The following is a 25,063-nucleotide window of genomic DNA, read 5'->3' as shown; positions in this document are numbered from 1 at the left end:
AGGCAGTGATGGGAGTAGCAAACTCACCGTTAATGGTAGTGGGACAAGCAACAAAGATGGGGTGATAAATGGAAGAATTTCTGGTCTTTATCCATGAGCAAACACTGCTGATGATATTTGATCAGAAAAGATAGATAATTCTTTTTGTGAAGTGAATATATGATCTCTAACCAAAACTCAAAAGAGCAAGCAATAACATAAAAGCTGTAAATTAAAACAGCACCTGTATCTAATGTGTATAAGGGAAGGTACATAAAGTACCTTCCACAAGGAAAGTGTTCAGTAAACAGTAGCTGCTATTATTATTGTCATTGTCCTTGTTATTGGTTGAAATACCCAAAACTCAAACCTATTGCCAACGAGTCGAATTTCAACTCACAGTGACCCTATAGGACAGAGTAGAACTGCCCCTGTGGAAGCAGACTCCCACATTGGTTGAATACCAGGGGATAATTGAACTACAGGCAGAGATGAACTGAGCCTAGATCTGTGTTTCTCAAACTGTATTGAGTGATGTAAATATGTACACTAGGCTAAATGGTTTCTTATCTGTGGGATTTTCAAAGCTTCACGATGTATGCATGTGCATTATTTATGACTTTCCAGGAAGAAAGTATAATAAACAGTGTTTCCCAAACATTCCACCAACAGAACACCTTTTCAAAAAATACCATAAATATTTAAAAACTAGTGTTCCACGGAGCACTTTGAAAACCTGGACCAGTGTCCATCAGCAGTCTGTTTATGTTTGACCCCAATGCTTAGTGGGCTTGCTGAACTCACTTCCTAAACCACTTCAGTTTTATCAGGAAGGCCTGGGACAGACTGAGGGGAGATTGGCCTTCTAGCAATGACTCCTGACTAGACCATAGGCATGGCTGTGTCTAGTCTACCTAGAACTGGCTGGGGTTTTGGGGGTGCCAACTTCAAGTACCCAGGTCTCTTCTTTTTGATTCTTCATGTTCCATCCTCCCCATACCCAGATGACCAGCAAGTCCTGTTGGCTCCGCTGTCAGGCTCCTCCCACCTCTCCAGGGACTACTCTCTGCCTCCATCACCACCACCCTAGTCCAAGCTACCGTTCTGTGCCTGGATTATTGCAGGAACATGCTAATTCTCCCCCTTTTCACCCCTGCCTCTTTGCTGTCTATCTCCCCACACAGCAGCCTGAGTAATATTGTAAAACACAGATATGATCATGTCACTCCACTGTATAAAGTCCTCCAGAGGCCCCCAACACATTAAGAATAATATACAAACTTATCAGTGCCAACAAGGTCTTACACGGTCTAGCCTCTGCCTGCTTTTCCCGGCTTACCTCACGCCCCCCTCCCTGTTGGACCCTATGCTGCCATGGCCACACTGGCCTCCTTTCTGTTTTGAAACATAACAAATTCCATCCTGCTTCAGGGCCTTTGTGCTTCTCTCCTCTCAACCTTCAGGTCTCAGCCCATGAGAGCTTTCCAGAACCACTTGATGCAAGTGGTGCCCTCTCCCTGAGATGTCTCTGCCATAAAAACTCTATATTTTTCCAGGCGTTCATCATAATCTTGTTACTTTTTTGTTCCTTTGCTGTGTGTACTCCTTCAGGGCAAAGACCCTTCTGTTTCGTTTACCATTGAAACCCCAGCACCTAGAACTGTGCCTAGCATATAGTTGTTAGTGGCCATTGAGTTGGCCCCGACTCGTGGTGACCCCATGTACAACTGAACAGAGCACTGTCTGGCCCTGCGCCGTCCCCATGGTCGGTTGTGGATGGGACCGCTGTGACCCATAGGGTTTTCGTTAGTTGATTTTCAGAAGTAGATTGCCGGGCCTTGCTTTCTAGTCCATCTCAGTCTGGAAGCTCTGCTGAAACCTGTTCGGCGTCATAGCAACACGCAAGCCTCCGTTGACTGATGGTGGTAGCTGCTCTTGAGGTGCGTTGATCGGGAATCAAACCCGGCTCTCTTACGTGGAAGGTGAGAATTCTACCACGGCGCCACCACTGCCTCACGTAGCATATACTAGGTGCTCAATAAATTCTTGTTAAATTAATCCACTGACCAAATGGCTCATATGACAAGGTGTTTAGTGTCCTGCCTGTAATCTTATATCCTGATCATCACTGGGCCATATTCTGCAATTATCTTGTGCCCCCGGGAAGAGGGCCCACAGCGCTTGCCCATCAACACTTCGCTTGACCTTGGACGTGTAGTAATCAGATGCCTGGATTCTGATTCTCTCCAGGTGAAGTTGGAATTTATCCAGGGACTAGCTGAATAATAAACATTTTCATTCTTCCACGATCATCAATTCTGATATAACTGGGCACTGTTCCCAGAGGAAGCTAACGTCCCAGGGAACATAAGATAAAGCATTAAATTCTCTTGTGGGTGATTCCTTGCCCCCAAGTCACAGGTAACTTGATCTTCTGACCTCTGCTGAGTTCTTTGCTTTTTGGGATCCTTTTTACTCACTCTCTCTCCTGGTTCATCTGAATAGCAACTGTGATGTCTGTCCTCAGTATGACTGAAAGAAGTAAAAAGAAAGGTGGCCAGTGCCGCTGGGTTTATACATTAAAACCTCAGAGGAAAAGACGTCTTTCTGGGGAAGTCCACCAGTAGCACAGTGATCAGCATGGGGCGGGGTCCCTGGGAGGAGACCCCCCCCACCATGCTGCAGCCTTCTTTCTAAGTACTAGCCCTTACATCTGGTCCAAAGACTAGTTAGTTCCCTCACCACAGCATATTGCCCTACTTCTCAGTGGAGGTGGGGTCCTTCAGGGTAACCAAGAGCAGCTTGATATGTGGCATTTCTCTGGTGGTGGTTAGTCAGTTAAAAATAAAGAATGGAAGAGCTTTGAGGACTATACTGCTACACTGTACTTGGGAGTGCTTTTACCGCAAATGACAATCTGTTTTTGTGTGGGGCTTCTAATGCCATCCTTGGGGAGAAACAAAACGAGCAGAAAAGGGAGTCTTTGTGCATTGTTGGCTCTGCTGGAGGGTCTCCTGGGATTTGAGTCTGTCAAAGTAGGGGGTTTTGCTACAATTGAACAGAATACCTGGCGGTTTCTCATTGGCGGGTATCTGCTCAGTTCAGGCCTGATTGGCCAGCACAAGTAGGTTTTAAGGCTCCTTCCCCCCCCTCCCCCCCAGCTGTGACTTCCCAACTGCTCCAAGGAAAGAATGCAAGGCAGGAATGTCTCAAGAAGACAGAATGTGTATGTTTTCACTGACTTTACTCTTATGGCACTAAAATTTGTGTGTGAGTAAAATATTGAAAGCTGGAGGTAAAACACTTTAGCGGTTGAGACAAGAAAGTGAAAAAAAAAGTTTGAAAAAGATATATCCATAGATTTCTATGTAAAAAAGGTAAAATTAAAGTAGTTAAAAGTCAAAAGTTTAACTAGCAGTTTAAATTACAGCTCAATTAGCCATTTATCGTTGTTTCGTGGGCTAAGCCATACGAAGTCCTAAAGGCAGGAGGTGGCAAACATTTGATCTTTCTGATAGAGGAGACTCGAAGGGGGATGTGACTTGTCCCAGGGCACCAAAACCAGAGCCGGAATGAAGCTGAGGTGAGTTTGCAGTGGCCACAACCCCTGCCCATCTCCAAAGAATGGCTCTTCGTTGCTTCAGATTCCCGCTCTGAGATTCAGCCCAGCCTTGGCCTTATGTTCAGAGAGTATCTATTAGATTGAATCATATATACCACTTCTAAAACATTCCAAGTTAAAGACAGCCTTCCTCCTACTTAAACTCCTCTCCTCAGTTCAGTTCTCAGTAATATGTCTAAACTCAGAACTCATTGTTTAACGCTGTGTTGTCCACCACGAATAGCCACTAGCCACACGGGGCCCTTGAGCACTTGAGATGTGACTAGTCCGATTTAAGGTGTGCCATATAAGTATAAAATGCACACCAGATTTCAAAGACAGCATGAAAAAAAGGATGTGAAATATCTCATTAGTAATTTTGATTCCATCAATATTTTGGATATACTGGCTTCAGTAGAATAAAATTAGAAAAACCCATTGCCGTCAAGTGGATTCCGACTCATAGTGACCCTATAGGACAGTGTAGAACTACCCCAAAGGGCTTCCAAGGAGCGCCTGGTAGATTCGAACTGCCAGCGTTTTGGTTAGCAGCCGAACCCTTAACCACTACGCCGCCAGGGTTTCCTTAAATAAAATAGGTTATTAAAATTTGTTTTACTTGTTTCTTTTTTATTTTTTAATGAGGCTGCTGGAAAATTTTAAATCATATGAGACTCACATTATACTTCTGTAGGGCGGCTCTGCTGTAGACACCTGTCACTTAACCGTACATCGCCTTGAGTCATGTCTTACTGGGTTGTGTTGCTGTTATGTAAAATTCCATGTTTTTATGCCCTATCTCCTCACCTTAACTGTAAGCGCCTTAGGGACATGGACTGTGCTTTATTCTTCCTTGAGTCCCCAGCCTCCAGCATAATATTTGGTATTTTGTTGCTTGATTGCTCCATATGGTGCTTACCTGTTTGGAAATGGGTTTAGTGTAATTACACCTTGGAAAATGATAAAAAAATGCAGAGAAGTTGGTGTTTGCAGGGTTGCTTTTTCAAAAGGACTGATTTTTGATGTAGTTTTTAATTTGCTCCAGAAAGATGAATGTTCCTCTAAACTAGATGAACAAAATCCAGGGAATCTGCAGGTGTGCCAGAACTTCCTGACACACAGGTCAGGCAAAGAGCAGCGGTGTTAACTGATGTCTACAGGTTGTAAGGAGCCTCAAGGTGTCACCCCAAACATCTTGGAGAAATTCCACATTTAACTTGGAGATTTGCACCCATCTGGGTATGTTGTTGTTGTATGCTGTCGAGTAAATTCCAACTCATAACAAGCCTATATGACAGAGTAGAACTGCCCCATAGAGTTTCCAAGGAGCACCTGGCGGATTCAAACTGCCGACCCTTTGGTTAGCAGCTGTAAATAAGGCACGTTGTTTCCAGTGGCTCCCAACCTTAGCTGAGGTTAGGAGAAGAGGGCCACCACCAGCCATGTTGCCAAGTAACTGCCAAGAACTCTTACCAGATAGCTCTTGGTTCCCAAAGTCTCTGAAAAAGTACTGAGGGTTACACCTGGGGGCAGGGGAGCCCTGACCCTTTAAACATCCTACAGGTTTCTAACTCAGCTTGTGGTCGGACCACTTGTTCATAATTTCTAGACTGGTTATCTTATGCTAAAAATACAGTCCTTTCTGCTGGTTCCCTAAGAGGCTGGCTTACCCTGGGTTTCATGACCACAGAGTCCCTGAGCCACCATTTTCGGTTCACTTTCTACAGCCTCGGGAACACTGTGGAGTCACTATGAGTCGGAATCGACTTGGTGGCCGTGGGTTTGGTTTGGTTTGGTTAAGGAATGTGTAAGAATGCACCCCTGAAAGCCTCCCCTATCCAGAGGGAGATCTATTAGTATCCCTGCCATAGAATGGTCCTACTCAACTGCCCACATTATTGCTGTAAACAATTCATAGACGACCATATCCTTTGGCGACAATGCTTGAAATGAATGATTCTCTCTTTCGAGGAGTAGTTGGAAGGGCTTCATAATGACCAAGATTTAGAAGCAAAGGTGGTCCCACCTGCTCAGATTCCCCACCTTCCCAACAACAAAACCCCATGGACAAAATCTTCATATAGCTGTTCAATCAAGGGAAATTAAGGTGACTAGAGACAGTCCACGCCCAGAGCAGTAATTTCTTTGGGTTTCTCATCTTTCCTAGGTTGGTTTGGGTTTGTGGGTATCTGAACATATATACTCCCTCGAAAATCTAGTCCCAAAATCTATATCTGGGCTTCTGGGGGTCTGTGGATACCAGGTTAGAATCACCACTCTATACGACAAAGTAATTATTCTCTTAGGAAGCCTAATAATTAAGGTTGACCATGAGACCTAGTTTATGCCTGCTTTCCAGATGTATCTATTTAAAAGGTTCTCTTTTACTCTCAAAAAGGTCCCGCTTTGGATGATAAAATACACGGTTGCTTAAGCTCACATATCCCCGCTTGTACTGTAACGTCCACCCAGCCCCACCCCCTTTTCATAGAGGAGGTAGGTTCCATAAAAACCCCAAAACCAAACCTGTTGCCTCCCAGTTGATTCCGATTCATAGTGACCCTATAGGACAGGGTAGAACTGCCCCATTGGGTTTCCAACAAGTGGCTGGTGGATTCGAACTGCTGACCTTTCAGTTAGCAGCTGAGCTCTTTCTTAACCACTGTACCACCAGGGCTCCATGTTGTTGTTGTCGTTAGGTGCTGTCAAGTCGGTTCCGACTCATAGCGACCCTGTGCACAACAGAACGAAACACCGCCCGGTCCTGAGCCACTCCTACAATCGTTATGCTTGAGCTCATTGTTGCAGCCACTGTGTCAATCCACCTTGTTGAGGGTCTTCCTCTTTTCCGCTGACCCTGTACTCTGCCAAGCACGATGTCCTTCTCCAGGGACTGATCCCTCCTGACAACATGTCCAAAGTACGTAAGACCCAGTCTTGCCATCCTTGCCTCTAAGGAGCATTCTGGTTGTACCTCTTCTAAGACAGATTTGTTCGTTCTTTTGGCAGTCCATGGTATATTCAATATTCTTCGCCAATACCACAATTCAGAGGCGTCAGTTCTTCTTCAGTCTGGACAATGAATAAGGAAGACCGAAGAAGGGCTCCATAGTGATAGGTAAAGTAAGCTTGCAGCCTCAGTGTTCCTCAGACTTCGATTCAGAAGGCCTCTGGGACCCTAGACTGCCCAGAAAACAATATCACCTGCACACGCCCCTCCTCCAAGAATCTACCAGTTGGGTTTGTTGTAGAGTCGACTCCTGGTGAGTCCGTGTATATTAGAGTAGAACTGTGTTCCATAGGGTTTTTTTTTTTAATTTTTATTGTGCTTTTAGTGAAAGTTTACAAATAAGTCAGTCTCTCATACAAAAATTTATGTACACCTTGCTATATACTCCTAGTTGTTGTCCCCCTAATGAGATAGCACATTCCTTCTCTCCACCCTCTATTTTCATGTCCATCCAGCCAGCTTCTGTCCCCCTCTGCCTTCTCATCCCCCCTCCAGACAGGAGCTGCCCACATAGTCTCATGTGTCTACTTGATCCAAGAGCTCACTCCTCACCAGTATCATTTTCTATCCTATTGTCCGTTCCAATCCTTGTCTGAAGAGTTGGCTTCGGGAATGGTTCCTGTCCTGAGCTAACAGAAGGTCTGGGGACCATGACCACTGGGGTCCTTCTAGCCTCAGTCAGACCATCAAGTCTGGTCTTTTTATGAGAATTTGGGGTCTGCATCCCACTGCTCTCCTGCTCCCTCAGGGGTTCTCTGTTGTGTTCCCTGTCAGGGCAGGAATCGGATTGTAGCCGGGCACCATCCAGTTCTTCTGGCCTCACCATAGGGCTTTCAATTGCTGGTTTTTCAGAAATAGATCACCGGGCCTTTCTTCCTAGTCCATCTTAGTTTGGAAGCTTGCTTGAAACCTGCTCAGCATCATGTAAACCTACACCAGCAGGTGGGTGGTGGTAGTGCAGGAAGTGGATTGACTGAGAATCAAACCTAGGTCTCTCTCATGGAAGGGAAGAACTCTACCATTGAATCACCACTGTCCGCCTCTAAGAATCTGCTCCTTCCTAATTATTTCCTTTGGATGCCATCCTGGAGGAAGCCTTTCATTTGCATTTGGAATTGCTCTGGGTGTATATTTGGAGATCTGGAGAGTAGGGATAAATAGGAATTGGACAGGGAAGATTCTCAAGAGCTGGAGGAGCAACTGCGAAGTCTGATAGTGATGAACACCACCTGCCTCTGGCATTTCCTTGGGAGATTGTATTCCTCGGACTCCAGGTTTCCCCCCAGTTTTCTCTGGGCCAGCAGTTGCCATGGCAACACAGTGTCCGAGAACTTCTAATTACAACTGCCTGCTTCTCCTAGAACCCTACTGAGCCACACATATGGAGATTTCATTTAGCCCAGAGTTACTTGCTGCGTTTTAACCCTTTCTGCATTCCTGGCCTGGAGAAGAATTGCAGAGGGTGGGGGTGGGTGTGGGGGTGCTGGAAACCTCACAGCTGCTTTGCAGCCACACTGCTCCAAAAGATTCCCAGGGCTTTGTCCCTGTTTTTAAAGTTGGAGACACATGCTGTTCTGCTGTGCTGGCTCTCTCAGCTCCATTTTGTTCTAGTCAACCCTGACCTCCATCCTCCCCATCTCCCCCTTCTGGCCATTCTGTCAGATGGTCTCAACTCTTGGCTAGGCATCACAGCTCCTTTTTAGGCATCCAGCCCCAGGGGGGGTATACACCACTGGACACAGCTAAGGCTTTGTCCTTCCCTTACAGTGCATTCCGGCCTACTGCAAGGATAGCCTATTGGAAGAGCCAGAGGAAAGTGTCTGGAGACACCTGGAACCTTCTGGAGGTGGAAAGGCAGAGCAAGGCAAGAAGCTTCTTTCTCTGGTCTAGGGAGACAGCCCATCCTGCCTTCCTTCTACCTTATGGGGCAATGGAGGGGCCAGGGGTTCCGGAGAAGAATGAACACAAAACAGCTGCCTTGGATAGTAAGCCCTTTTTGCAATTCCTCTTGGCCCCTTCTCACTTGCTGCTCTTTGATTGTCCCACCCAGTACTTCGAAGTGTTACACAATTTTGCCTTCCTTGAGGTACCTCACGTTCCACATTACCTCATTTTCCATCCCATCAGCATGTCTCAGCTAACACTGAGGACAAAGGAAATTGTCTGGAAGCCATTCCAGCTTCCCCATTGTTCTCCGCTCTGTAACCAGCACATAAATACATACCTTTCTGTAGGTCTAATCTCTAATTAGTGAAGCTCTGGTGGAGTGGCTTGGTGGAGGAGGGTGGGTTCTTCCGGTTATTTTAAGAAAAAGACAAGTCCTGGGAGAAAACAGCCCCAGGAAAGGACTTGGTACATGGGCCGTGTCTTTCTGTGTCTACCCAAGTCCCCAAGGCAGTGTGGTTCAGTCTGCCCTTTTAATGCTTTCAACAAAGGTTGATTGAGTGACACAGGGTATGCTGGGACCTCTGAAAGAATTCTAAGACAGTCCTTGTCCTGGGAAGACAAAATTCACACAAACAAAAAATAAGTGATCCTGGGAAAAGTTAAACCTAGAATTACCGTATGATGCAGCAGTTCTGCTCCTAGGCGTGTACCCAAAAGAATTTACAAGCAGGAGTGCAAACAGGTACTTGTATACCGACGTTCCTTGCAGCGCTATTCACAGTACTCAAAAGGCGGAAACAGCTTCAATGTCCATCAACAGATGAATGGATAAACAAAATGTGGTACTTACATACAAGAGGTATTACACAGCCCTAAAGAGAAAAGAAGCCCTGATGCAAAACACTATGGTGAGTGAAGTCAGTCAGTCAAAAGAGGACAAATACTGTATGATACCACTTATATGAAATATCTAGAATTGGCCAGTGATATAAGTCGGAATCGACTCGATGGCACTGGGTTTGGTTTTTATTTATTTTTTTTATAGAGACCAAAGTTTATTAGTGGTTACTTGGAGTGGACAGGAGGGAGGGTGGAAAGCAAAGGAAGGCACCGTGCTTAGGGGCACTGAGTGTCTGTTAAGGGGGATGGTTGATCAACATGGTGAACATGTTTCATGTGAAGATTGTTGAAATAGCAAGTGATTTCTTATCTATATACTTACCACAAATAAAATAAGTGATCAAAATGAGCTCACATAAAAAGGAGCCAGAATTCAGAGAGGGAAGGAAAGGGTTCATCCAAATCGAAAGGAAAAGGTCACGGAAAATGGAGTAGTGTAACTTGAGCAAACCTTGAAGGACGGAAAGAATTTGGGCAAGCCAGTCAGTAAATCAGACTTCCCAGATGGTGGCATTATTTTTTTAGCTGAGTTTGTGAGACGTTCTCTGCCCATCTGGAGGTTAAAGAAGCGTCTAACAATACCTCATGGTGCTGACATTTTCAAAGGGTAATGAATTCTTTTTTTAAAATGTAGAACCCCGGAAGCCCTATACCCCTTGTTTTAGTCTGCTCTTGATTGAAATCTACTGTGGTTACCTGTTCTACCCACAGATACCTTCTGAGAAGTGGAGGGAAGATGGAGGTTACTAGAAGTGAGGAAGCCAAAGGATCTTGAGGCCACATGAACAATGAAGTCACCCCGGAGAGAGGAAGAAGACTCTGAGCCACGTGCCAGAGACTGTTAATTGTGGCCAAGTATAGTCAGTAGATGACAATACTGGGCATCCAACTCAGTGCTAGGTCATGTGACCACCCACCTTTGGAGCACGGTGGCTTAACTTTCAGTTTCGGAGAAAGCCATGTACAAATTGAGGTGATGGAAAAAAGCCACAGATTTGGTAGGGGGACTTAGTCCCCAGCTCCAGGAAATTACCCAGGTTCTCCCTCTGCATAGTGTATTCCTTTGCCAGTGTCTGGTGCTAGAGACTACCCAGGAGCCACCTAAATTGAATGGAGCCCCGGGCAGAGGGGTGGAGAGAAGAACTGCATAACTCAGGCTGTATCCACTTCTCAAGTGCCTTCCACCAAATCAGGGGAATAAATCCCACATTCCACTCAGAATTCCAAAGAATGTGAATGTTAATTGGTTCGGGGCTTGTGAAGCTTGGGGAGGTAGAGGGTTGGTTGCTCCGGCTAGAGTGACAGGAATGTGCAGGGATGTTGGTCCAGATGTGGCAGGCACTGCAGGGGAAGAGTGTACAACTGGCTCGCCCCAAACTCTCCCACTGCTGCCCTGGAGCTTTCTCCCCTCTAGTGTTGGGGGTATTGGGATTTAGGTATGCCTTTTTTTTTAAAAAAAAAAAAAGGCTTTTAATCAACTTTTTTCCTTGAACTACATGTGGAAATAATTAGAGCATGAATGCTGAGTAAATGTGAACCCTGGCAGCCCCAGACATACTTCAGTGACAGGTTTTTGGCAGGAATGAAGAATTGTGAATCTCATGTGAATTTCCTTTAGCCCTTCTCTCCCTTCTTTTCTTCCCTTTTTTTCTTGCAAGGCAAACACAAGCAGAGTAAAAACTTTATTAATAGCATTCCAGGGCAGGAGAGGGTTTCTACCAGTTAACCAGGAGAGAAGCTAGGCCACAGAGTTGGGGTCCCATTACTGCGCCCCTGATTGCCCCTGCCATGATCCAGGAGGGAATAAAAAGGCATTGCTCATGAAAATCCTTTAACTACAAGAGTCAACTTTTAATTTCCCCCACCAAAGCCCAGCAAAAACCCTTAAGAACGCTCAAGAGGCCCTATATACAACCAGTTGCTCTAGTTTGGGTAGGGAGGTTCGCCCACTTGGGAGATTCTTTAGATACATCTGAAAAAGTAAATTCCAGAACTTTCTAGTTAATAGAATTCCAACAATTCAAGAGACTTAGGGATCATTTATGACCCCTCTGTTTTATGGATAGGAAAACTGTGGCCCAGAGAGAGCAAATGTATGGCCTTAAGTCACACAATGAGTTAGAAGTAGAGACGTGTCCAAAGTTCAGTCTCCTTCAGGTTCCTGCATCACAGCTCCTCTTACCCAGCACCTCACCGCCTCATCTGCCCTCCGGGCTGTTACTGCTTCTGGTTTCAGCAGAAGTTTCAAAGCCTTGTGTGTGTGCGCGCATGTGTGTGTGGCTGTTTTATTCCAGTGTTTGCCAAATCTTTTCTTGTACAATGACACGCATCATCCATTTCTTGGAACTCTCTAGACTTCCTGGTTTTCCTCCCAGCTTTCTGCTTTCTTGGCTGCTCTGCTTTCAGAGCCCTCAAGTGGTCGTGCAGGCTGTTCACTGCACAAGGAGATGAGGGGGCTGAAATGCAGCCTGCACCTTGGTTGCCAAGCCTACGTCACAGTCTGGGGCTGCATCTGCCCGGAGGGGGAGGCGCCTTTTCAGACTTGCACAGACACCCCTTGTGTTGTCCTTCCTGCCCCTCCCCTGTGCATCCTCTCACTTTCTCTCCTCAGCCCTCTACTGCCATCTTTTCGTCTCAGCTCACTTGCTCCCCTGGCCCCATTTCTCACTCTTGAATGGAGGACGTCCAAATGTGCATCTCTAGTTCTTTATTTCCAGCTGTCAGTGGGATGTTCCACTGTCGCCTTCGACTCATGTCAATCACTGAGTCATCATCGTCCACCACACCTCCACTGGGCCCCCTTACCAGGCTCCATCTCAGACAGAGACAGCACCAGCCTTCCAGGCCCTCAAAGCCAAGATCTTGGAAGCTTACCGATTTTCTCGTTTTTCTCTTCTATCCAGTTTGTTGCCCAATCTTGTTCTTTAGGAATTTCTCTTGAGTTTCTTTCTTTCTCTGTATCCATACAACCACCACCTTACATGAGTCTCATCACCCCAAGCCCTTTATAACTGGTTTCCTTGTGCCCCCAATTCCTCCTCACCCTTTCCTTCCCGTGTACCATATACCATTAGACTGTTCTTAAAACCCTCCTATTCAATAACCTACAGGTTTTCTATCTAGATCGTAGCTTTCTTTAGGGCTCAGCTGAGGTTCCACCTCTTCCATGAAGCCCCATCCCCTGGAGACAGCCCTGTTTACTTCAGGACAGCATTGTGCGGTATCTGTGTGTGTTAGTTTTATGTCCCCAAATAGGTTAGCAATGCCTGCGAAGAGAGCTTGCACCATGCTGACCACAAACAGTTATTACTGCTTTGTGGTTATAGGCATTCATCAAATATGCTCTCTGATGGGTTTAAATGATTTCCCTTGTTTTTACTGAAAAACTGTGAAGACTCTACACGCACACACACACTCGTTTAAAGTAGACAAGTCTTAGGCAGATGACTAAGGAGTGGAAAATGAATACCATGCTCACACTTAACAGAAATTCAGGGTGGATAAGTGTCTGGATTAGAGGATTTCCACCCAAGCAATCTGAAAAAAATGAAGGGTAAAATTGTGAAGGTTTCTTTTTTTTTTTTTTAACAAAAAAGCGCTCTGCAGGACTGACGAGATCTTGGGATTTCCAGGTTTCACACTGAAGACTGTAAACAGATAAATCCTGCTTTCATGTCGAGTAGCCCAGTTGACGCCATCAGTAAAGATGGACTCACTGGATGGCCTGTGTTGGGGAGAGTGGGGGACAAAGGACTCAGTTTGGCTTTTGTCTCTGGTTTCTGAAAAATGTTGCTGTGTGCTGTCGAGTTGATTCCAACTCATAGCGACCCTACAGGACAGAGTAGGACTGCCTCACAAGGTTTCCTAGGCTGTAATCTTTACTGGAGCAGATTGCCAGATCTTTCTCCCAAGGAGCAGCTGGAGTGTTTGAACTGCTGGCCAGCCTTTTGGTTAGCAGTTGAGTGCTTAACCATTGAGCCACCAGGGCTCCTTTTTCTCGTAAGTAAGCCTTGAAATTTCTGTAGCAATCAAGGTGTCTTTGTTTTTCTGAAACAACCAGGCAACACTTACCAAACCTGGTGCCATCGAGTTGATTCTGACTCATAGCCACCCTATAGGACAGAATAGAACTGCCCCATGGAGTTTCCAAGGAGCGCCTGGCGGATTCGAACTGCCGACCTTTTGGCTAGCAGCCGTAATACTTAACCACTATACCACCAAGGTTTCCAGGCAACTGAGGGAGGAGGGCATGATACCTTCAGTCATGCGTATTCGTTGGTTAATGTGTGTGCTCTAAGGCCTGTCATCCATATGCATTGAGGCCCCAGTGACTACTATGAGCAACCCTGGAGCTTGGAGCTCTCTCTTTGGGGGGCTTCCTGGATTAGTGAGAACATGCACGCACAGGAGAGGGTGACATGTCCCTGGAGACAACAGAAGCCTCTTGCCAGGAATGCGCACACCTTGCTTGATACGTCTTTTTGCTTGTATCCTTTCTGGTTAAAATAAATGGGTAACTGTTAGTACTAGTCTCCACGAATTCTGTGAGCTGTTCAAGGGAATTAGTGAACCCACAAAGGAGCATTGAGACTCTGACTTAGCTCGGGGTGGCTAATTCAGAAAAGGTGGCCAGGGCTCTGTGTTCTGACCCAACTCTAGATAGTTAGGGTCAGAGAGAGAGTGCCAGGGGAAGTGGCTGGAGATGAGGATGATAGAGATGTGGGAAGGTGAAGCTTGCGTCCCCTTCTAGGTGGGAACTGGATTATGGTGATCTTTACTTCGTAGTTAGCGATAAAGGTGGGATTCACCCACTTTGCCCCTTTAACAGTGCAGTTGGCAGTGCAGGGAGGCGGTGTGGAACTTCACGGAGAGACACCCCGACTCGTTATTGTGGATCATGACCCGAAGGCAGCCTACAGCCCTGCTCAGGTTCTGGAGTCAGACCCACCTGAGTTTGAATCGTACTCAGCTCCTCTTGGAGTCACAGTCTCCTCATTGTGAACAGGCATGACACCTCTGCCCTCATCGATCCTGGTGAGATTATTTGTGGTCCTGTGTATACTTCTGATGCAACTAGAAAAGACCATTACAGAAACCTGAACTTACTGTTATGTGGAAACCAAGCTTCTAGTTTGCTGTGTCTGGGCCGCCTCAAGGGAGAACTGAGTATATGGGATGGAGGCATTCCAGAGAGCAGCTGGGAAGGTGAGAGACTTCATGTGAAAATTGTCTCAGCCAATTTCGATCCTTCAGTCTGAAAAGTAAACACTTAGAGAGTGTGACAGGATCGGCAAAATAATAAAGAATCTGGTTAAGGTGGACAATAGCATCCCATTTGAAATTTGAGAGTAGTAATTTCCAAGTAGGAGACCCTGGGCAGTGCAAACGGTTAACACGCTCGGCTACTAAATGAAAGGTTGGAGGTCTGAGAGCACCCAAGTTGCCTTGGAAGAAAGGCCTGGTGACCTACTTCTAAAAAATTAGCCGTTGAAAACCCGATGGAGTACAGTTCTACTCTGACACACACGGGGGGTCACATTGGGTCAGAATCGACTCAGTCAGCAGCTGGTTTACCGGTTTCATTTCCAGGCACATACCTGCATTATCATATAATGAGTAGAAAATGTCGGAAAACTGTTATCCCATAAACTATGCTAGAGGCTGAACATAGAAATTAATACAAAGGAGGATTAAATAATTCTTGAATGACAGGTCCATAATTTTTTTTTTTTTTTTTTTGATCTTTTTAAAGTTAATCGTCTTGGGAGATGTATCCCTTATTTTGATGTCATGGAACACAGTCATGCCTTCCCCAAAACATCCAGAGTCCCATTGTCACTGGCCATGGTCACTGCCACCTGAATGGATCCCACATGACATTTAATGTAAAAAAAAAAAAAAAAATTTTAAGCATTCTCTGATGCAGGAGACTGCAGTCTATGGGAAACCAAAATGTACAAGGTGCTTCACGTTTATTTGAGATAAGCCGTATATGCATAAAATATTAAATGGGGTCTGACTAACAGACCAAAGGCCTAAAAACCATTATTGAAAAGCTCTTGTCTGTGAAGAAAATAATGGTGTGGATGGAGAATTGGATTTACAGTGAAGCTAATTAAGCTTAAGTTTCAGACCCTTCACTAACAAGGCCCCTTCCAAAGCCCTGTACCCAGTTTCACGTTCATAATTGTGTATTCTTTTTCTTAAGCAGTCCCCCCACCTTGCCAAATTGTTTAAGCTTCAGGCCCCACAAAACCTGCACCTGGCCCTGCTGCATTCACCTGGCATGGTTGTAAGCACACATAGGGGAGGGATATCGTCCCTGCAAATGCTGGAAGTTACTCCTCTTTCCTCCCCTTTCCCTAGACTATGCAGGAGTCACCAGCACTATTCTTTTCAGAGGAAAAAGAATCAGACTTGAACAAGGTGAAAGGAATGAATAGAGTATAAATTGCAGGATCCTGAAATGGTTTTGCTCTTCCTCCTTGGCTTTCCCAGGCCTTGCTCCTGCTTTCCCTTCCAGATTAGCTGCCTGGGAGCAGCCAGCATTCCACCCTGTACGCACCCCCCTTCGCTTTTCAGTTCTGTGGATTCCTTTGTCTCAAGCTCCATGGTGATCTGTGTAGCAGGAGGGGCCTTGGTGTTCCTGTGAAGTTTCCATGACTAATTCTGGCAAAGCAAGGAGAGAGCGTTTCTCACGTCAACAAAGCTGCTCTGTCACAGAATAGTGGAAAATGGGGCCAAAACTCCACTTTAGCATAAGTAGGGTTTTTTTTTTTTTTCTTTTTCTTTTTTTTAAAGAAAGTTGGGGAGAAGGAAAAGAACGGAGATGACAGAGCCTACCCAGTTCAAATGATAGTATATTAAACTGACAGGTTTATGGCTTTACTCATAAGCTTCCTCTCCTGCCAGAGCACACTGTTCTTCCAGAAATCGTTTTACTTCAGAAGACTTTTTTTAAAAACATTCAGAGTGATTTTATATTCAGACTTAATGCTGATGGGCCCAGAGTCTCAGGTGCCATATCGCCTCTACTGGTGGTTTGGCCAATAACTTTTCCTCGTGTTTGCGAAGGATCTTTTTCGATTCCAAAACTAATAATCTATTTTCTCAGCACCTTGGATTCAAGGCAACACTTTTCCTGGCTTTGGTTTGTAAAGCTGCAGAGTGGCTTAGTGGAGAGAGGCCTGGAATTAAAGTCTGGAGAGCTAGGCCAGGAGTCAGCTCTGTAGCTGTGAGCTCTTGGACTGGTCAGAGATGGCTCTGAGCCTCGGTGTCCTCTTAACATCATATGAGGTTAAACCCGGAAGGGCCTGCCTGTCTCAAAACGGTTTTGAGAATCAAAAGTGACAGTAGAAGTTAAAGAGTAGTAAAATAGCTGTACGGGTACGTAGCACCATTATTATCACACAACAACTGGCCGTTGCTCAGAAAGTTTTTACCTGGTAAAAGTCAGGAAGTTCTTCATCAAGTCTTTTACCAAGTGGAATTTGCATTGTGAAAACGAACCGTGAGACCAAACCCCCAGAGCTTGGTTTGCAACACTAAATGAAGACAAGGTGGAGGAAATGATGTAGGCAAAGCTCCATTTGGGGACAGGTATTTTACTGATTTTTAGCAATACATCAGGGTGTCCACACTTCCAGAATGACTCCTTCCCCTGACTCATCCAGTCACTTTCAGAGGTACCTTCAGACTTACAGAATGGGTTTATAGTTTTATGATAATAGACCTGCCTCTGACCTCGTACTCCTAGAGGACATTCATGTGCAATGTGGTATCTCAGCGTGGAAAAAATTCTTGTATACAGCCATGGAACCTAATTCCAAAAAATTTTTGTGGTGGTCAGGTAAACAGTGCAAGTTAATTTGCAAGAACTACGTTGTACCCCGTGACCCTTCAGTGCCAGCCTTGTAGCTGTACCCTCTCCCGGTAGCTCTCTTCCTTGGCTGTACCCGGTAGGAGAACATCAAGGCTCGGGAGTCAGGCTGACCTGTATTCCAATCCTGACTCAGCTCTAACTAGTTATGTAGCCTTTGTATGTCACAGAACTTTTCTGAATCTCAAATTCTCCCTCATCTGTTAAACCATCTGCCATTGAGTTCTTTCTGACTCGTGACCACCCCATGTGTGTCAGAGTAGAACTGTGCTCCATAGGATTTTCAATAGCTGATTTTTGGAGGTAGGCTCCCAGGCCTTTCTTCCAAGGCACCTCTGGGGGCCTCAAGCTTTTAATTAGCAGCCTAGCATGTTAACCATTTGCACCACCCAGGGAGTCCCCTCATCTGTTCAGAGACGTGCACGGAGGTTGTGAGGACAGAAACAGCCCTGAGGAGCCTCACTGAGTTGTGGGTGCTCTAGATAGTATCATTAGCATTGGGCCCTAGCCCCTAGTCACCCCCAGCCAGATTGCCGCCTGAGCCCTGACAGCCTTCCCTGCTTCCAGCCTCTCTCCATCCAGGCTGCTATGCACTTTGGATTGGAATCTCAGAGTTGGAAGGGCCCAGACGCACGTTAACATTCCGAAGCACGCCATTCATCATGTCATCTGCCTGATTCCAAACCTACCAGGGCCCCCACTGCCCACCAGATCCTTGAAGTGCCCCTCAGATCAGCTGGCGAGGCCCCCCACCAGCTAGAGCCCCAGCCTCAACCCTCTGTCTTCCTGGCCACCAGCCTCCCCCCAGGCAGCCAGTAGTCACCCCCGGCCCATGAGCACATTCGTCCCCTCCTGAGATGTTCTTCTCCCTCACGCACGATCAGCCAGTCTCTCAGCAAATCCCTAGGACCACCTACCACCCCAAGGAACTTCGCTGGGAGCTGGGGGGATGCAGACTCACACTTCAGCTCCCAGACAAGATGGGGTTTGGAGAAGGGCTTTCAGTGGTACAAAGAGGCCTCCCCTCTGGAGAAAAATTTCTTGTTGATTTCTGTTTTAAAGCATGGGAAGAACTGGGGAGGGCTGTCAGGGCCGCATATCCCCATTCTTAGCCCCTTTCTCTGCCTGTGGGGCCCCTATTCTCTTGCCTCTGGCCCCCTCACTGAAGGACAGAGCTGCGGGAGCCGGGGCTGTACTTCTGCATTGCGGCTCTTTGCACTTTTGAGACAAAGGGAGAGATTGCCACCTATTGACAGATGTGTCACCTGCAAAGAAGAATGCTTGGGTAACTTGTGAGTGGCTTTCCCCCGCTTCTATCCGGGATCTTCAGCGGGGGTTGTTGGGGTAGGTAGACCCTTAGTTTCTCCTGTTCAGTCGGTCCTTCTGCCCTCAGGATTATCATTCCAGTGTAAGAGGGGAAAGAGAAAACAGGGACATGACAGCCCAAGGTGTAATGGCAACATCTCAGTGTGAAAACTGAAAAGAAATAGCCCAATGTAGCGATAGCCACCTCTGGGTGTGTGGAAGGAGCCCTGGAGGTGTAATGGTTAAGCGCTCGGCCGCTAACTGAAAGGCTGAAAGGCTAGCAGGAGAAAGAAGTGATGGTGTGTTCCCATAAAGATTACAGTGTCGGAGACCCTATAGCACGGTCCAGATCTGTCGTACAGGTCTTCCATGAGCCGAGATCGACTCGATGGCATAAGAGGTGCTTTGATTGTCAGGTGTGTGGCAGCCACTCTGCTGCATGTGACAAATCTCCGACCTCTCCACATTCCTGCAAGAGTCCCTGGGCGGTGTGCATGGTTAACACGCTCAGCTGCTAACTGAAAGGTTGGAAGTTCGAGTCCACCCAGAGGTGCCTTAGAAGACAGGCTTGGGAATCTACTTCTGAAGAATCAGCCATCAAAAACCTTATGGAGCACAGTTCTCTTCTGATACACGTGGGCTCGCCTTGGGTTGGAATAGACATGAGGGCACCTGGTTAACCGGTTATACCCTGTTTAGGGTCAGGATTCCTGTTTTACACAGGAGGAGACTGGGGCTTAGAGAGAGTGCCTTGCCTCTGACCATGGCAGGTAAGTAGCAGAGGTGGGAAATGGGGAATTCAGATCTAAACCTCTGACCCACTCTTAACTGCTTTCTTCTGACATTTCCTGATTCCGCAGGTCACATCTCCATCAGAATGCTGAGGTTCTTAAAACCTTCCCTTAACCTTAAATCATCTGGATATGAAAATAAAATATGAAAAACTGTTTTCCCTTAGGATGAATAGAATCCTAGTTCTGCCATTTTCTAATTTTTTAACGTCCACGGCTCAGTTCCTTCATGTATAAAATAGGGGTGGTCGTTATGTGCTGTTGAGTGGATTCTGATTCACAGAGACCCAATAAGACAGAGTAGACCTGCCATGTTGGGTTTCCAAGGCTGTAATCTTTACAGGTCTTTTCTCCTGTGGAGTGGCCAACCTTTGGGTTAGTTAGCAGCCAAGCTCTTAGTCACCGCGCCACCAGCACGCCTTAAAATTAATGTCTAATTTATGGAGTTGTTGTGGAGCTTAAATAAGATAATGTATAATAAAGATTACATAGCAGGGTGTCAGACGTTTATAAATGAAAGCTCAGTTATCTAATGTCTGAAAACCTGGATTGGAATCATAGCGCCTCTCGTTTTTTCATTTTGGGGCCTCGAGCAAATCACTGAACCTTCCTAATAATCTTCAGTGTCCTCATCCGATGGTAAAATTCATCTTCTTGCATGGCTGTCCACACAGGAAGATGAAACCACACGCAGTACGTGAAAATAACTGTACTACTCAAACATCATAGCCCTGGTGGTGCAGTGGTTAAGAGCTCGGCTGCTAACCAAAAGGTCGGCAGTTCGAATTCACCACCAGCCACTCCTTGGAAATCCGATGGGGACAGTTCTACTCGGTCCTATAGGGTCACTATGAGTCAGAATTGACTTGATGGCAGTGGGTTTGGTTTTCGGTTTTTACTGAAATATTAGTGGCTGTATTTTAAGTATAAGGTCTGTTTCTCCAGATGGGTTTTTGAGAAGCCTTTTGGGAAAAATAACTTGGGTTGAATTCACCGGAAGTAAGAAGCTTTTATTTTTAATGCAAAAAACAACAACATTAGAAAAAAGGGAGGCTCTAAAAATGCCACAGGCTATTCTGCAAAAAGCTGTATAAGGCAGTAACATAAACAACACTTCTCACCGACAGCTTGCTTTACGATTTATGGTGTACTTCCAAATATATTATCTCTATCCCGTTTTATCTTCACAGGACGGGGCAGGTATTTGATTTTACAGATGAGGAAGCCAAGGCTGAAAGAATTAAAATGGCTAGTTTTGGCCGCATAGCTAGCACCAGTGGTAAAGGGCTGTGGAGCAGTGTGCTGGTGGCATCTTAGAGCATAGACGTATGTCCAAGCTGGCTTCGTTATGCATTTGTGTATCTGTGGCTCAAGGGACACGCCCCAATGGCGCAGAGACTCTCTCTGGAGAATTTTTTCTCCCGTGTTGCATTTTAGATTTGTCTGTATCCCTCGATTAGAGCGTTAGTTCGCGGAGGGGAGGGGGGATGGTAGTCTTATTCGGGTCTCTGCCTTTTTAGAGTTGCTTTCCATTCCCAGGCACCATTTCCACAAGAGCCTGAAGAATATGCTTGATTTTATCTCCACTCCCTGTTTAGGAAACAACAAATCTTCAGTTTCCCAGCCTTCTGGGAATTACTTCCTCTTTTCTTCCCTGCCTGCCAGCTTTATTGAATTCGTCTTAGCAACACCCCAGAAAGAACTGGTATAGCAACAGCGTGCAAACCAATGAAATGGGAAAGCTTTCTAGGCCAATAGGAGCCCTGCATGACAGGCAAGATGTCTTATAAGAGAAAATAATAACCTAGAGTTGGCCCAGCAGCCTCCAGATGGCAGCAGACCCCAGCTGTAGTGGGCACAGCCCATCAAGGCTCAAGCGCCTACTTTGTTTTTGCTTTTTTGAGCTATTCCTGGATAGAAAGCATTTACTGATTTGTAAGAATTTTACAGTTACAAGCTTTGTGGGTGTGAGTTGTCTGTATAATATGGTAGACGTGGCCTAGAATGTAGAATCTTAGGTTCTATCCCTGCCTTTATCACAGCCAGGCCTATGACATCATCTTGGCTCCTGCCATCTTTGTTGCTTTTGTCACAGCCAGTGCCAGTCCAGTGACTCTGCCTGCTCAGCCAGTGAGGGCAGGGGGCTGGAGAAAACAGGTTCTCCTTTGTTTAACCGTGATTTGCTGAGCCACTGGGCAAAGGGGGTGAGGCTGGCTTTCTGCCACCAATTAATATAAGGGAAAGGATTAGTGCCTACCCAACACCCACATTTGCAGGTTGTGTGGACTGAAGCCATTGCCTGCCTTGTCGGTCCTGCTGCGTACATCTGAGCAGGCATGCCTGTCCATTGCATGTTGGAGGATAGTTCATTCTTTGTCATGTGACTTGTTTCTCTTAAGGCCAGAGGCGAATGTGGATGGATGGCTGAATGGGGCCATAGTGAGTGATAGCAGGTCCATGTCTGCAATGGTTTAGCTGTCTTCCTGTTGCCCTTTGAGATGATACAGCCTTGAAACCACTCAGTGAGGTTTTGGTCCTTCAGATACCCATCTTTCTCTCAAATGTTTCCATTTCTACCTGGCTTACTCTTGCTTAACCATTAAAAATCAGTTCAGGCATTGTCATGGATTGAATTGTGTCCCCCCAAAGTTTCTGTCAACTTGGCTGGGTCATGATTCCCAGTATTGTATGATCGTGTACTGTTTTGTCATCTGATGTGATTTCCTATGTGTTATAAATCCTATCACTATGATGTAATGAGATGGATTAATGGTAGTTATATTGATGAGATCTCTAAGATTAGATTGTGTCTTAAACCAATCTCTTTTGAGATATAGAAGTGAGAAGGGAGATATGGGGGCCTCATACCACCAAGAAAGCAACACCGGGAGCAGAGCAGGTCCTTTGGACTTGGGGTTCCAGCGCAGAGAAGCTCTTACTCCAGGGGGAGATTGATGAGAAGGACCTTCCTCCAGAGCCCACAGAGAAAGCATTCCCCTGGAGTGGATGCCCTGAATTTAGACTTGTAGCCTACTAGACTGTGAGAGAATAAATTTCTCTCTGTTAAAACCATGCACTTGGGGTATTTCTCTTACAGCAGCACTAGGCAGCTAAGACCTACATCGTATCTTCAGAAAGTCTCATTTGGTTTTTGCCCTCCTCCCTGCCTTCAGCTCCTGGTGCACCTGTTGTTACACTTCCATATTTTTTTCTAAATATCTCCTTACTTTTCAGTTTCCTCTGAGTCATGTTGCTTCATGAAGCCTATATATCCCCAGCCCTTAGCATAGTGTTGGCATAGACAAGGTGCTCCATGAGCATTTTCAGAAGAAAGGAGGCAAGAAAGGAACTCTTAGTCTACAAGAAACAATTTTGGTGATACAGAACTACCTGGGCCTGGGCTGTAACAGCGCTGGGGAGTGTGGTGCTGACCGTTTAAGACGTTTCAACACCATGAGCTCTGACTCCAGGCCAAAGCCCAAGCGTAAAAGATGATTACCACCATTGGCTCATCCTGTGATAGGTTCATCTCAGTGATATGGTTTCCTTTATGGTTTTACATCTCAGGAGGAGCTAAGGAGCAAATCGAAGATCTGTGCCAATGTGTTTTGTGGAGCTGGCCGGGAGTGTGCCGTCACCGAGAAGGGAGAACCCACCTGCCTCTGCATTGAGGTAAGCTGTGAGATCCAGAGCCAGAGGACAACGGCAGAGACTGTACGTGGCTACCTTGCTGGAGCCATCCGTCAGCAGGGCAATGCAGCTACTTCATCGTCTTTATAAATGCACACCTTTGTCTATCTGAAAGACGTGGAATTTTTATCCCAGGGGTTAAAAAATCAGACGTGAATGCAGAAATGCTTTTTTCTCTTTTAAAAAAATGTTTTGTCCTATAAATTTTTTTGGTTGCAAAATTAATAAATGCTTTATATAAGTCAAGTAGTACAGACATTTGTAAGGATAAAATCAATAATCTTTCCTAATAATCCTCCAATCCTATTAGTATTAATAGTTTGGTATTTGTGTATATATTGCTCTACATATTTTTTTTCTATGCCAATATAAACATATATGATTTCTTCCTATTTCATACAAAAATAAGGTCGTGATAAATACACATAATTTGCATTTTGTACTCATTAATACATCTTGGACAAGCCTCCAGGTCAGTATGTATAGTTCTAGCTCATTTTTTAAAACAGCTGCATATTTAGTTATATGAAAGAACCAGATTTACTCAACCATTTTTCTATAGAAGGACACTTCCGTTGTTTCATGGTTTTTTTAAGCACTATAAACAGTAACAAACTTGGGCAAATATCCATGCACGCTGCTGCTGCCTTTATGTTTGTAGGATGGATTACCCCAAGTGGGTTTGCTAAGTCAAAGGAATTGCACATTTTAATGGAATGCAGGTTTTATAGGGTTTTTTTTTTTTTTTTTTCATGAAACTTAAAAAATGAGCTTTTGAGAAATAACCTTATTTGCCTCTTTTGTAGGCAGGATTCTAGTACGTTCTCCCTCTTCAGGAGAACATAAGTACCTGGGAGAGACGTGGGCTTTTATTTTTTTTTTTTCCACTTTCTGTAAAACCAACCGATAGCCTAGAAACTCGTTTGTGTTCCTGCAAATAAATACATTCACCTTAGTCCCCAGATTGAGGATCCTGATTACTAAAGGAACCCTCCCAACTCAGAAACTTGAGCCCCAGGTCCTGCTGGGTATCCATTTGCCCTGGTGTGCCTGGCCATGGTGTGGTAGCGTGAGCCTGGGCTTCGAGCTAGACCTATCCCTGCTGACCTGAAGGCTTGTCCATAATACATTAATGAGTGAAAAATGCAAGTTCTCTGTCTGGAGTCCTGACTGTAGTCTCAGCTAAGTCACATCCTAGTTGTGTGATTTTGAACAAATCGGTTCCCACTGGATGCTGTAAAGACAGAGACCAAGTTTGGTTTTGCCCAGCACCCCAGCGCATAGTAGACGCTCAATAATGAATATTGGTTAAATGAATCTTGTCTTTCTGGGCTTTGGTATTCTCGTCTGTAAATTGGAGAGATTGCGTTAGGAAGCCCTTCCAGGTCAGTCTTCTATGTTCTGGTCACTCAGCACATGTGTTCGTCATTGCTTTGGCCCCTTTATTATGAGGTCAGACCTACTTACTGCTCCTTTCTCTTTTTAGAAACCGCAGAACTTTAAATAAACTAAGCTTGCTTGGGACTGTGGCCCTTTAAATTGTTGAGGCAGAACCAAGATGCCAAGTGAACTTTATTCCATTTCCCTGATCGTAGTTATTTTGCGGACTGTTTCATAAAGACTCATGCACCCCTTCACCTGCACCCCCAGCGTCACAACAGGAGTTGTTAGATGAGGAGGAAAGCAAAATGGCCCCCAAATGCTAAACAAAGCAGGAGAACCAAGATCCTTATAGTTAGGCCCCAGAAGAATTGGGGTGTGTGTGTGTTTACGTGCCTTTAGGTCTCGCCTCATTCCTAGCCTTCAGACCTGGCTGTTTTATGTCACAGAATGTTGGAATTGTAAGGAATCTTAGGTCACTCAGCGACATTGAGTGACTTTTTCCAAAAGTATCAGAGCATTCAGATCCCTGACTTCCAATTAAATACCCTTTCTGCTGATGTTACAGGGTAAGGAAGGTGTGTTTCTTCATAGAGTAGAAGAAATGACCCAGTACTGGATGGGCACAGAGGGCCATGGGG

General features: G+C 45.5%; 1 protein-coding gene across 1 annotated transcript in view; it reads left to right on the top strand.

The window, feature by feature from the left end:
* FSTL1 (follistatin like 1) overlaps window positions 1-25,063 on the top strand; it is a 62,402-nt gene that overhangs the window by 18,880 nt on the left and 18,459 nt on the right. Inside the window, exon 3 of the mRNA XM_010592931.3 lies at window positions 22,920-23,024. Within this exon, the coding sequence (XP_010591233.1) occupies window positions 22,920-23,024 (105 nt within the window). The remainder of the gene's footprint in view (window positions 1-22,919; window positions 23,025-25,063) is intronic.

This window comes from Loxodonta africana, chromosome 1 (genome assembly GCF_030014295.1).
Source record: "Loxodonta africana isolate mLoxAfr1 chromosome 1, mLoxAfr1.hap2, whole genome shotgun sequence".
Classification (NCBI taxonomy): Eukaryota; Metazoa; Chordata; class Mammalia; order Proboscidea; family Elephantidae; genus Loxodonta; species Loxodonta africana.
This window is presented reverse-complemented; position numbering and strand designations above follow the sequence as displayed.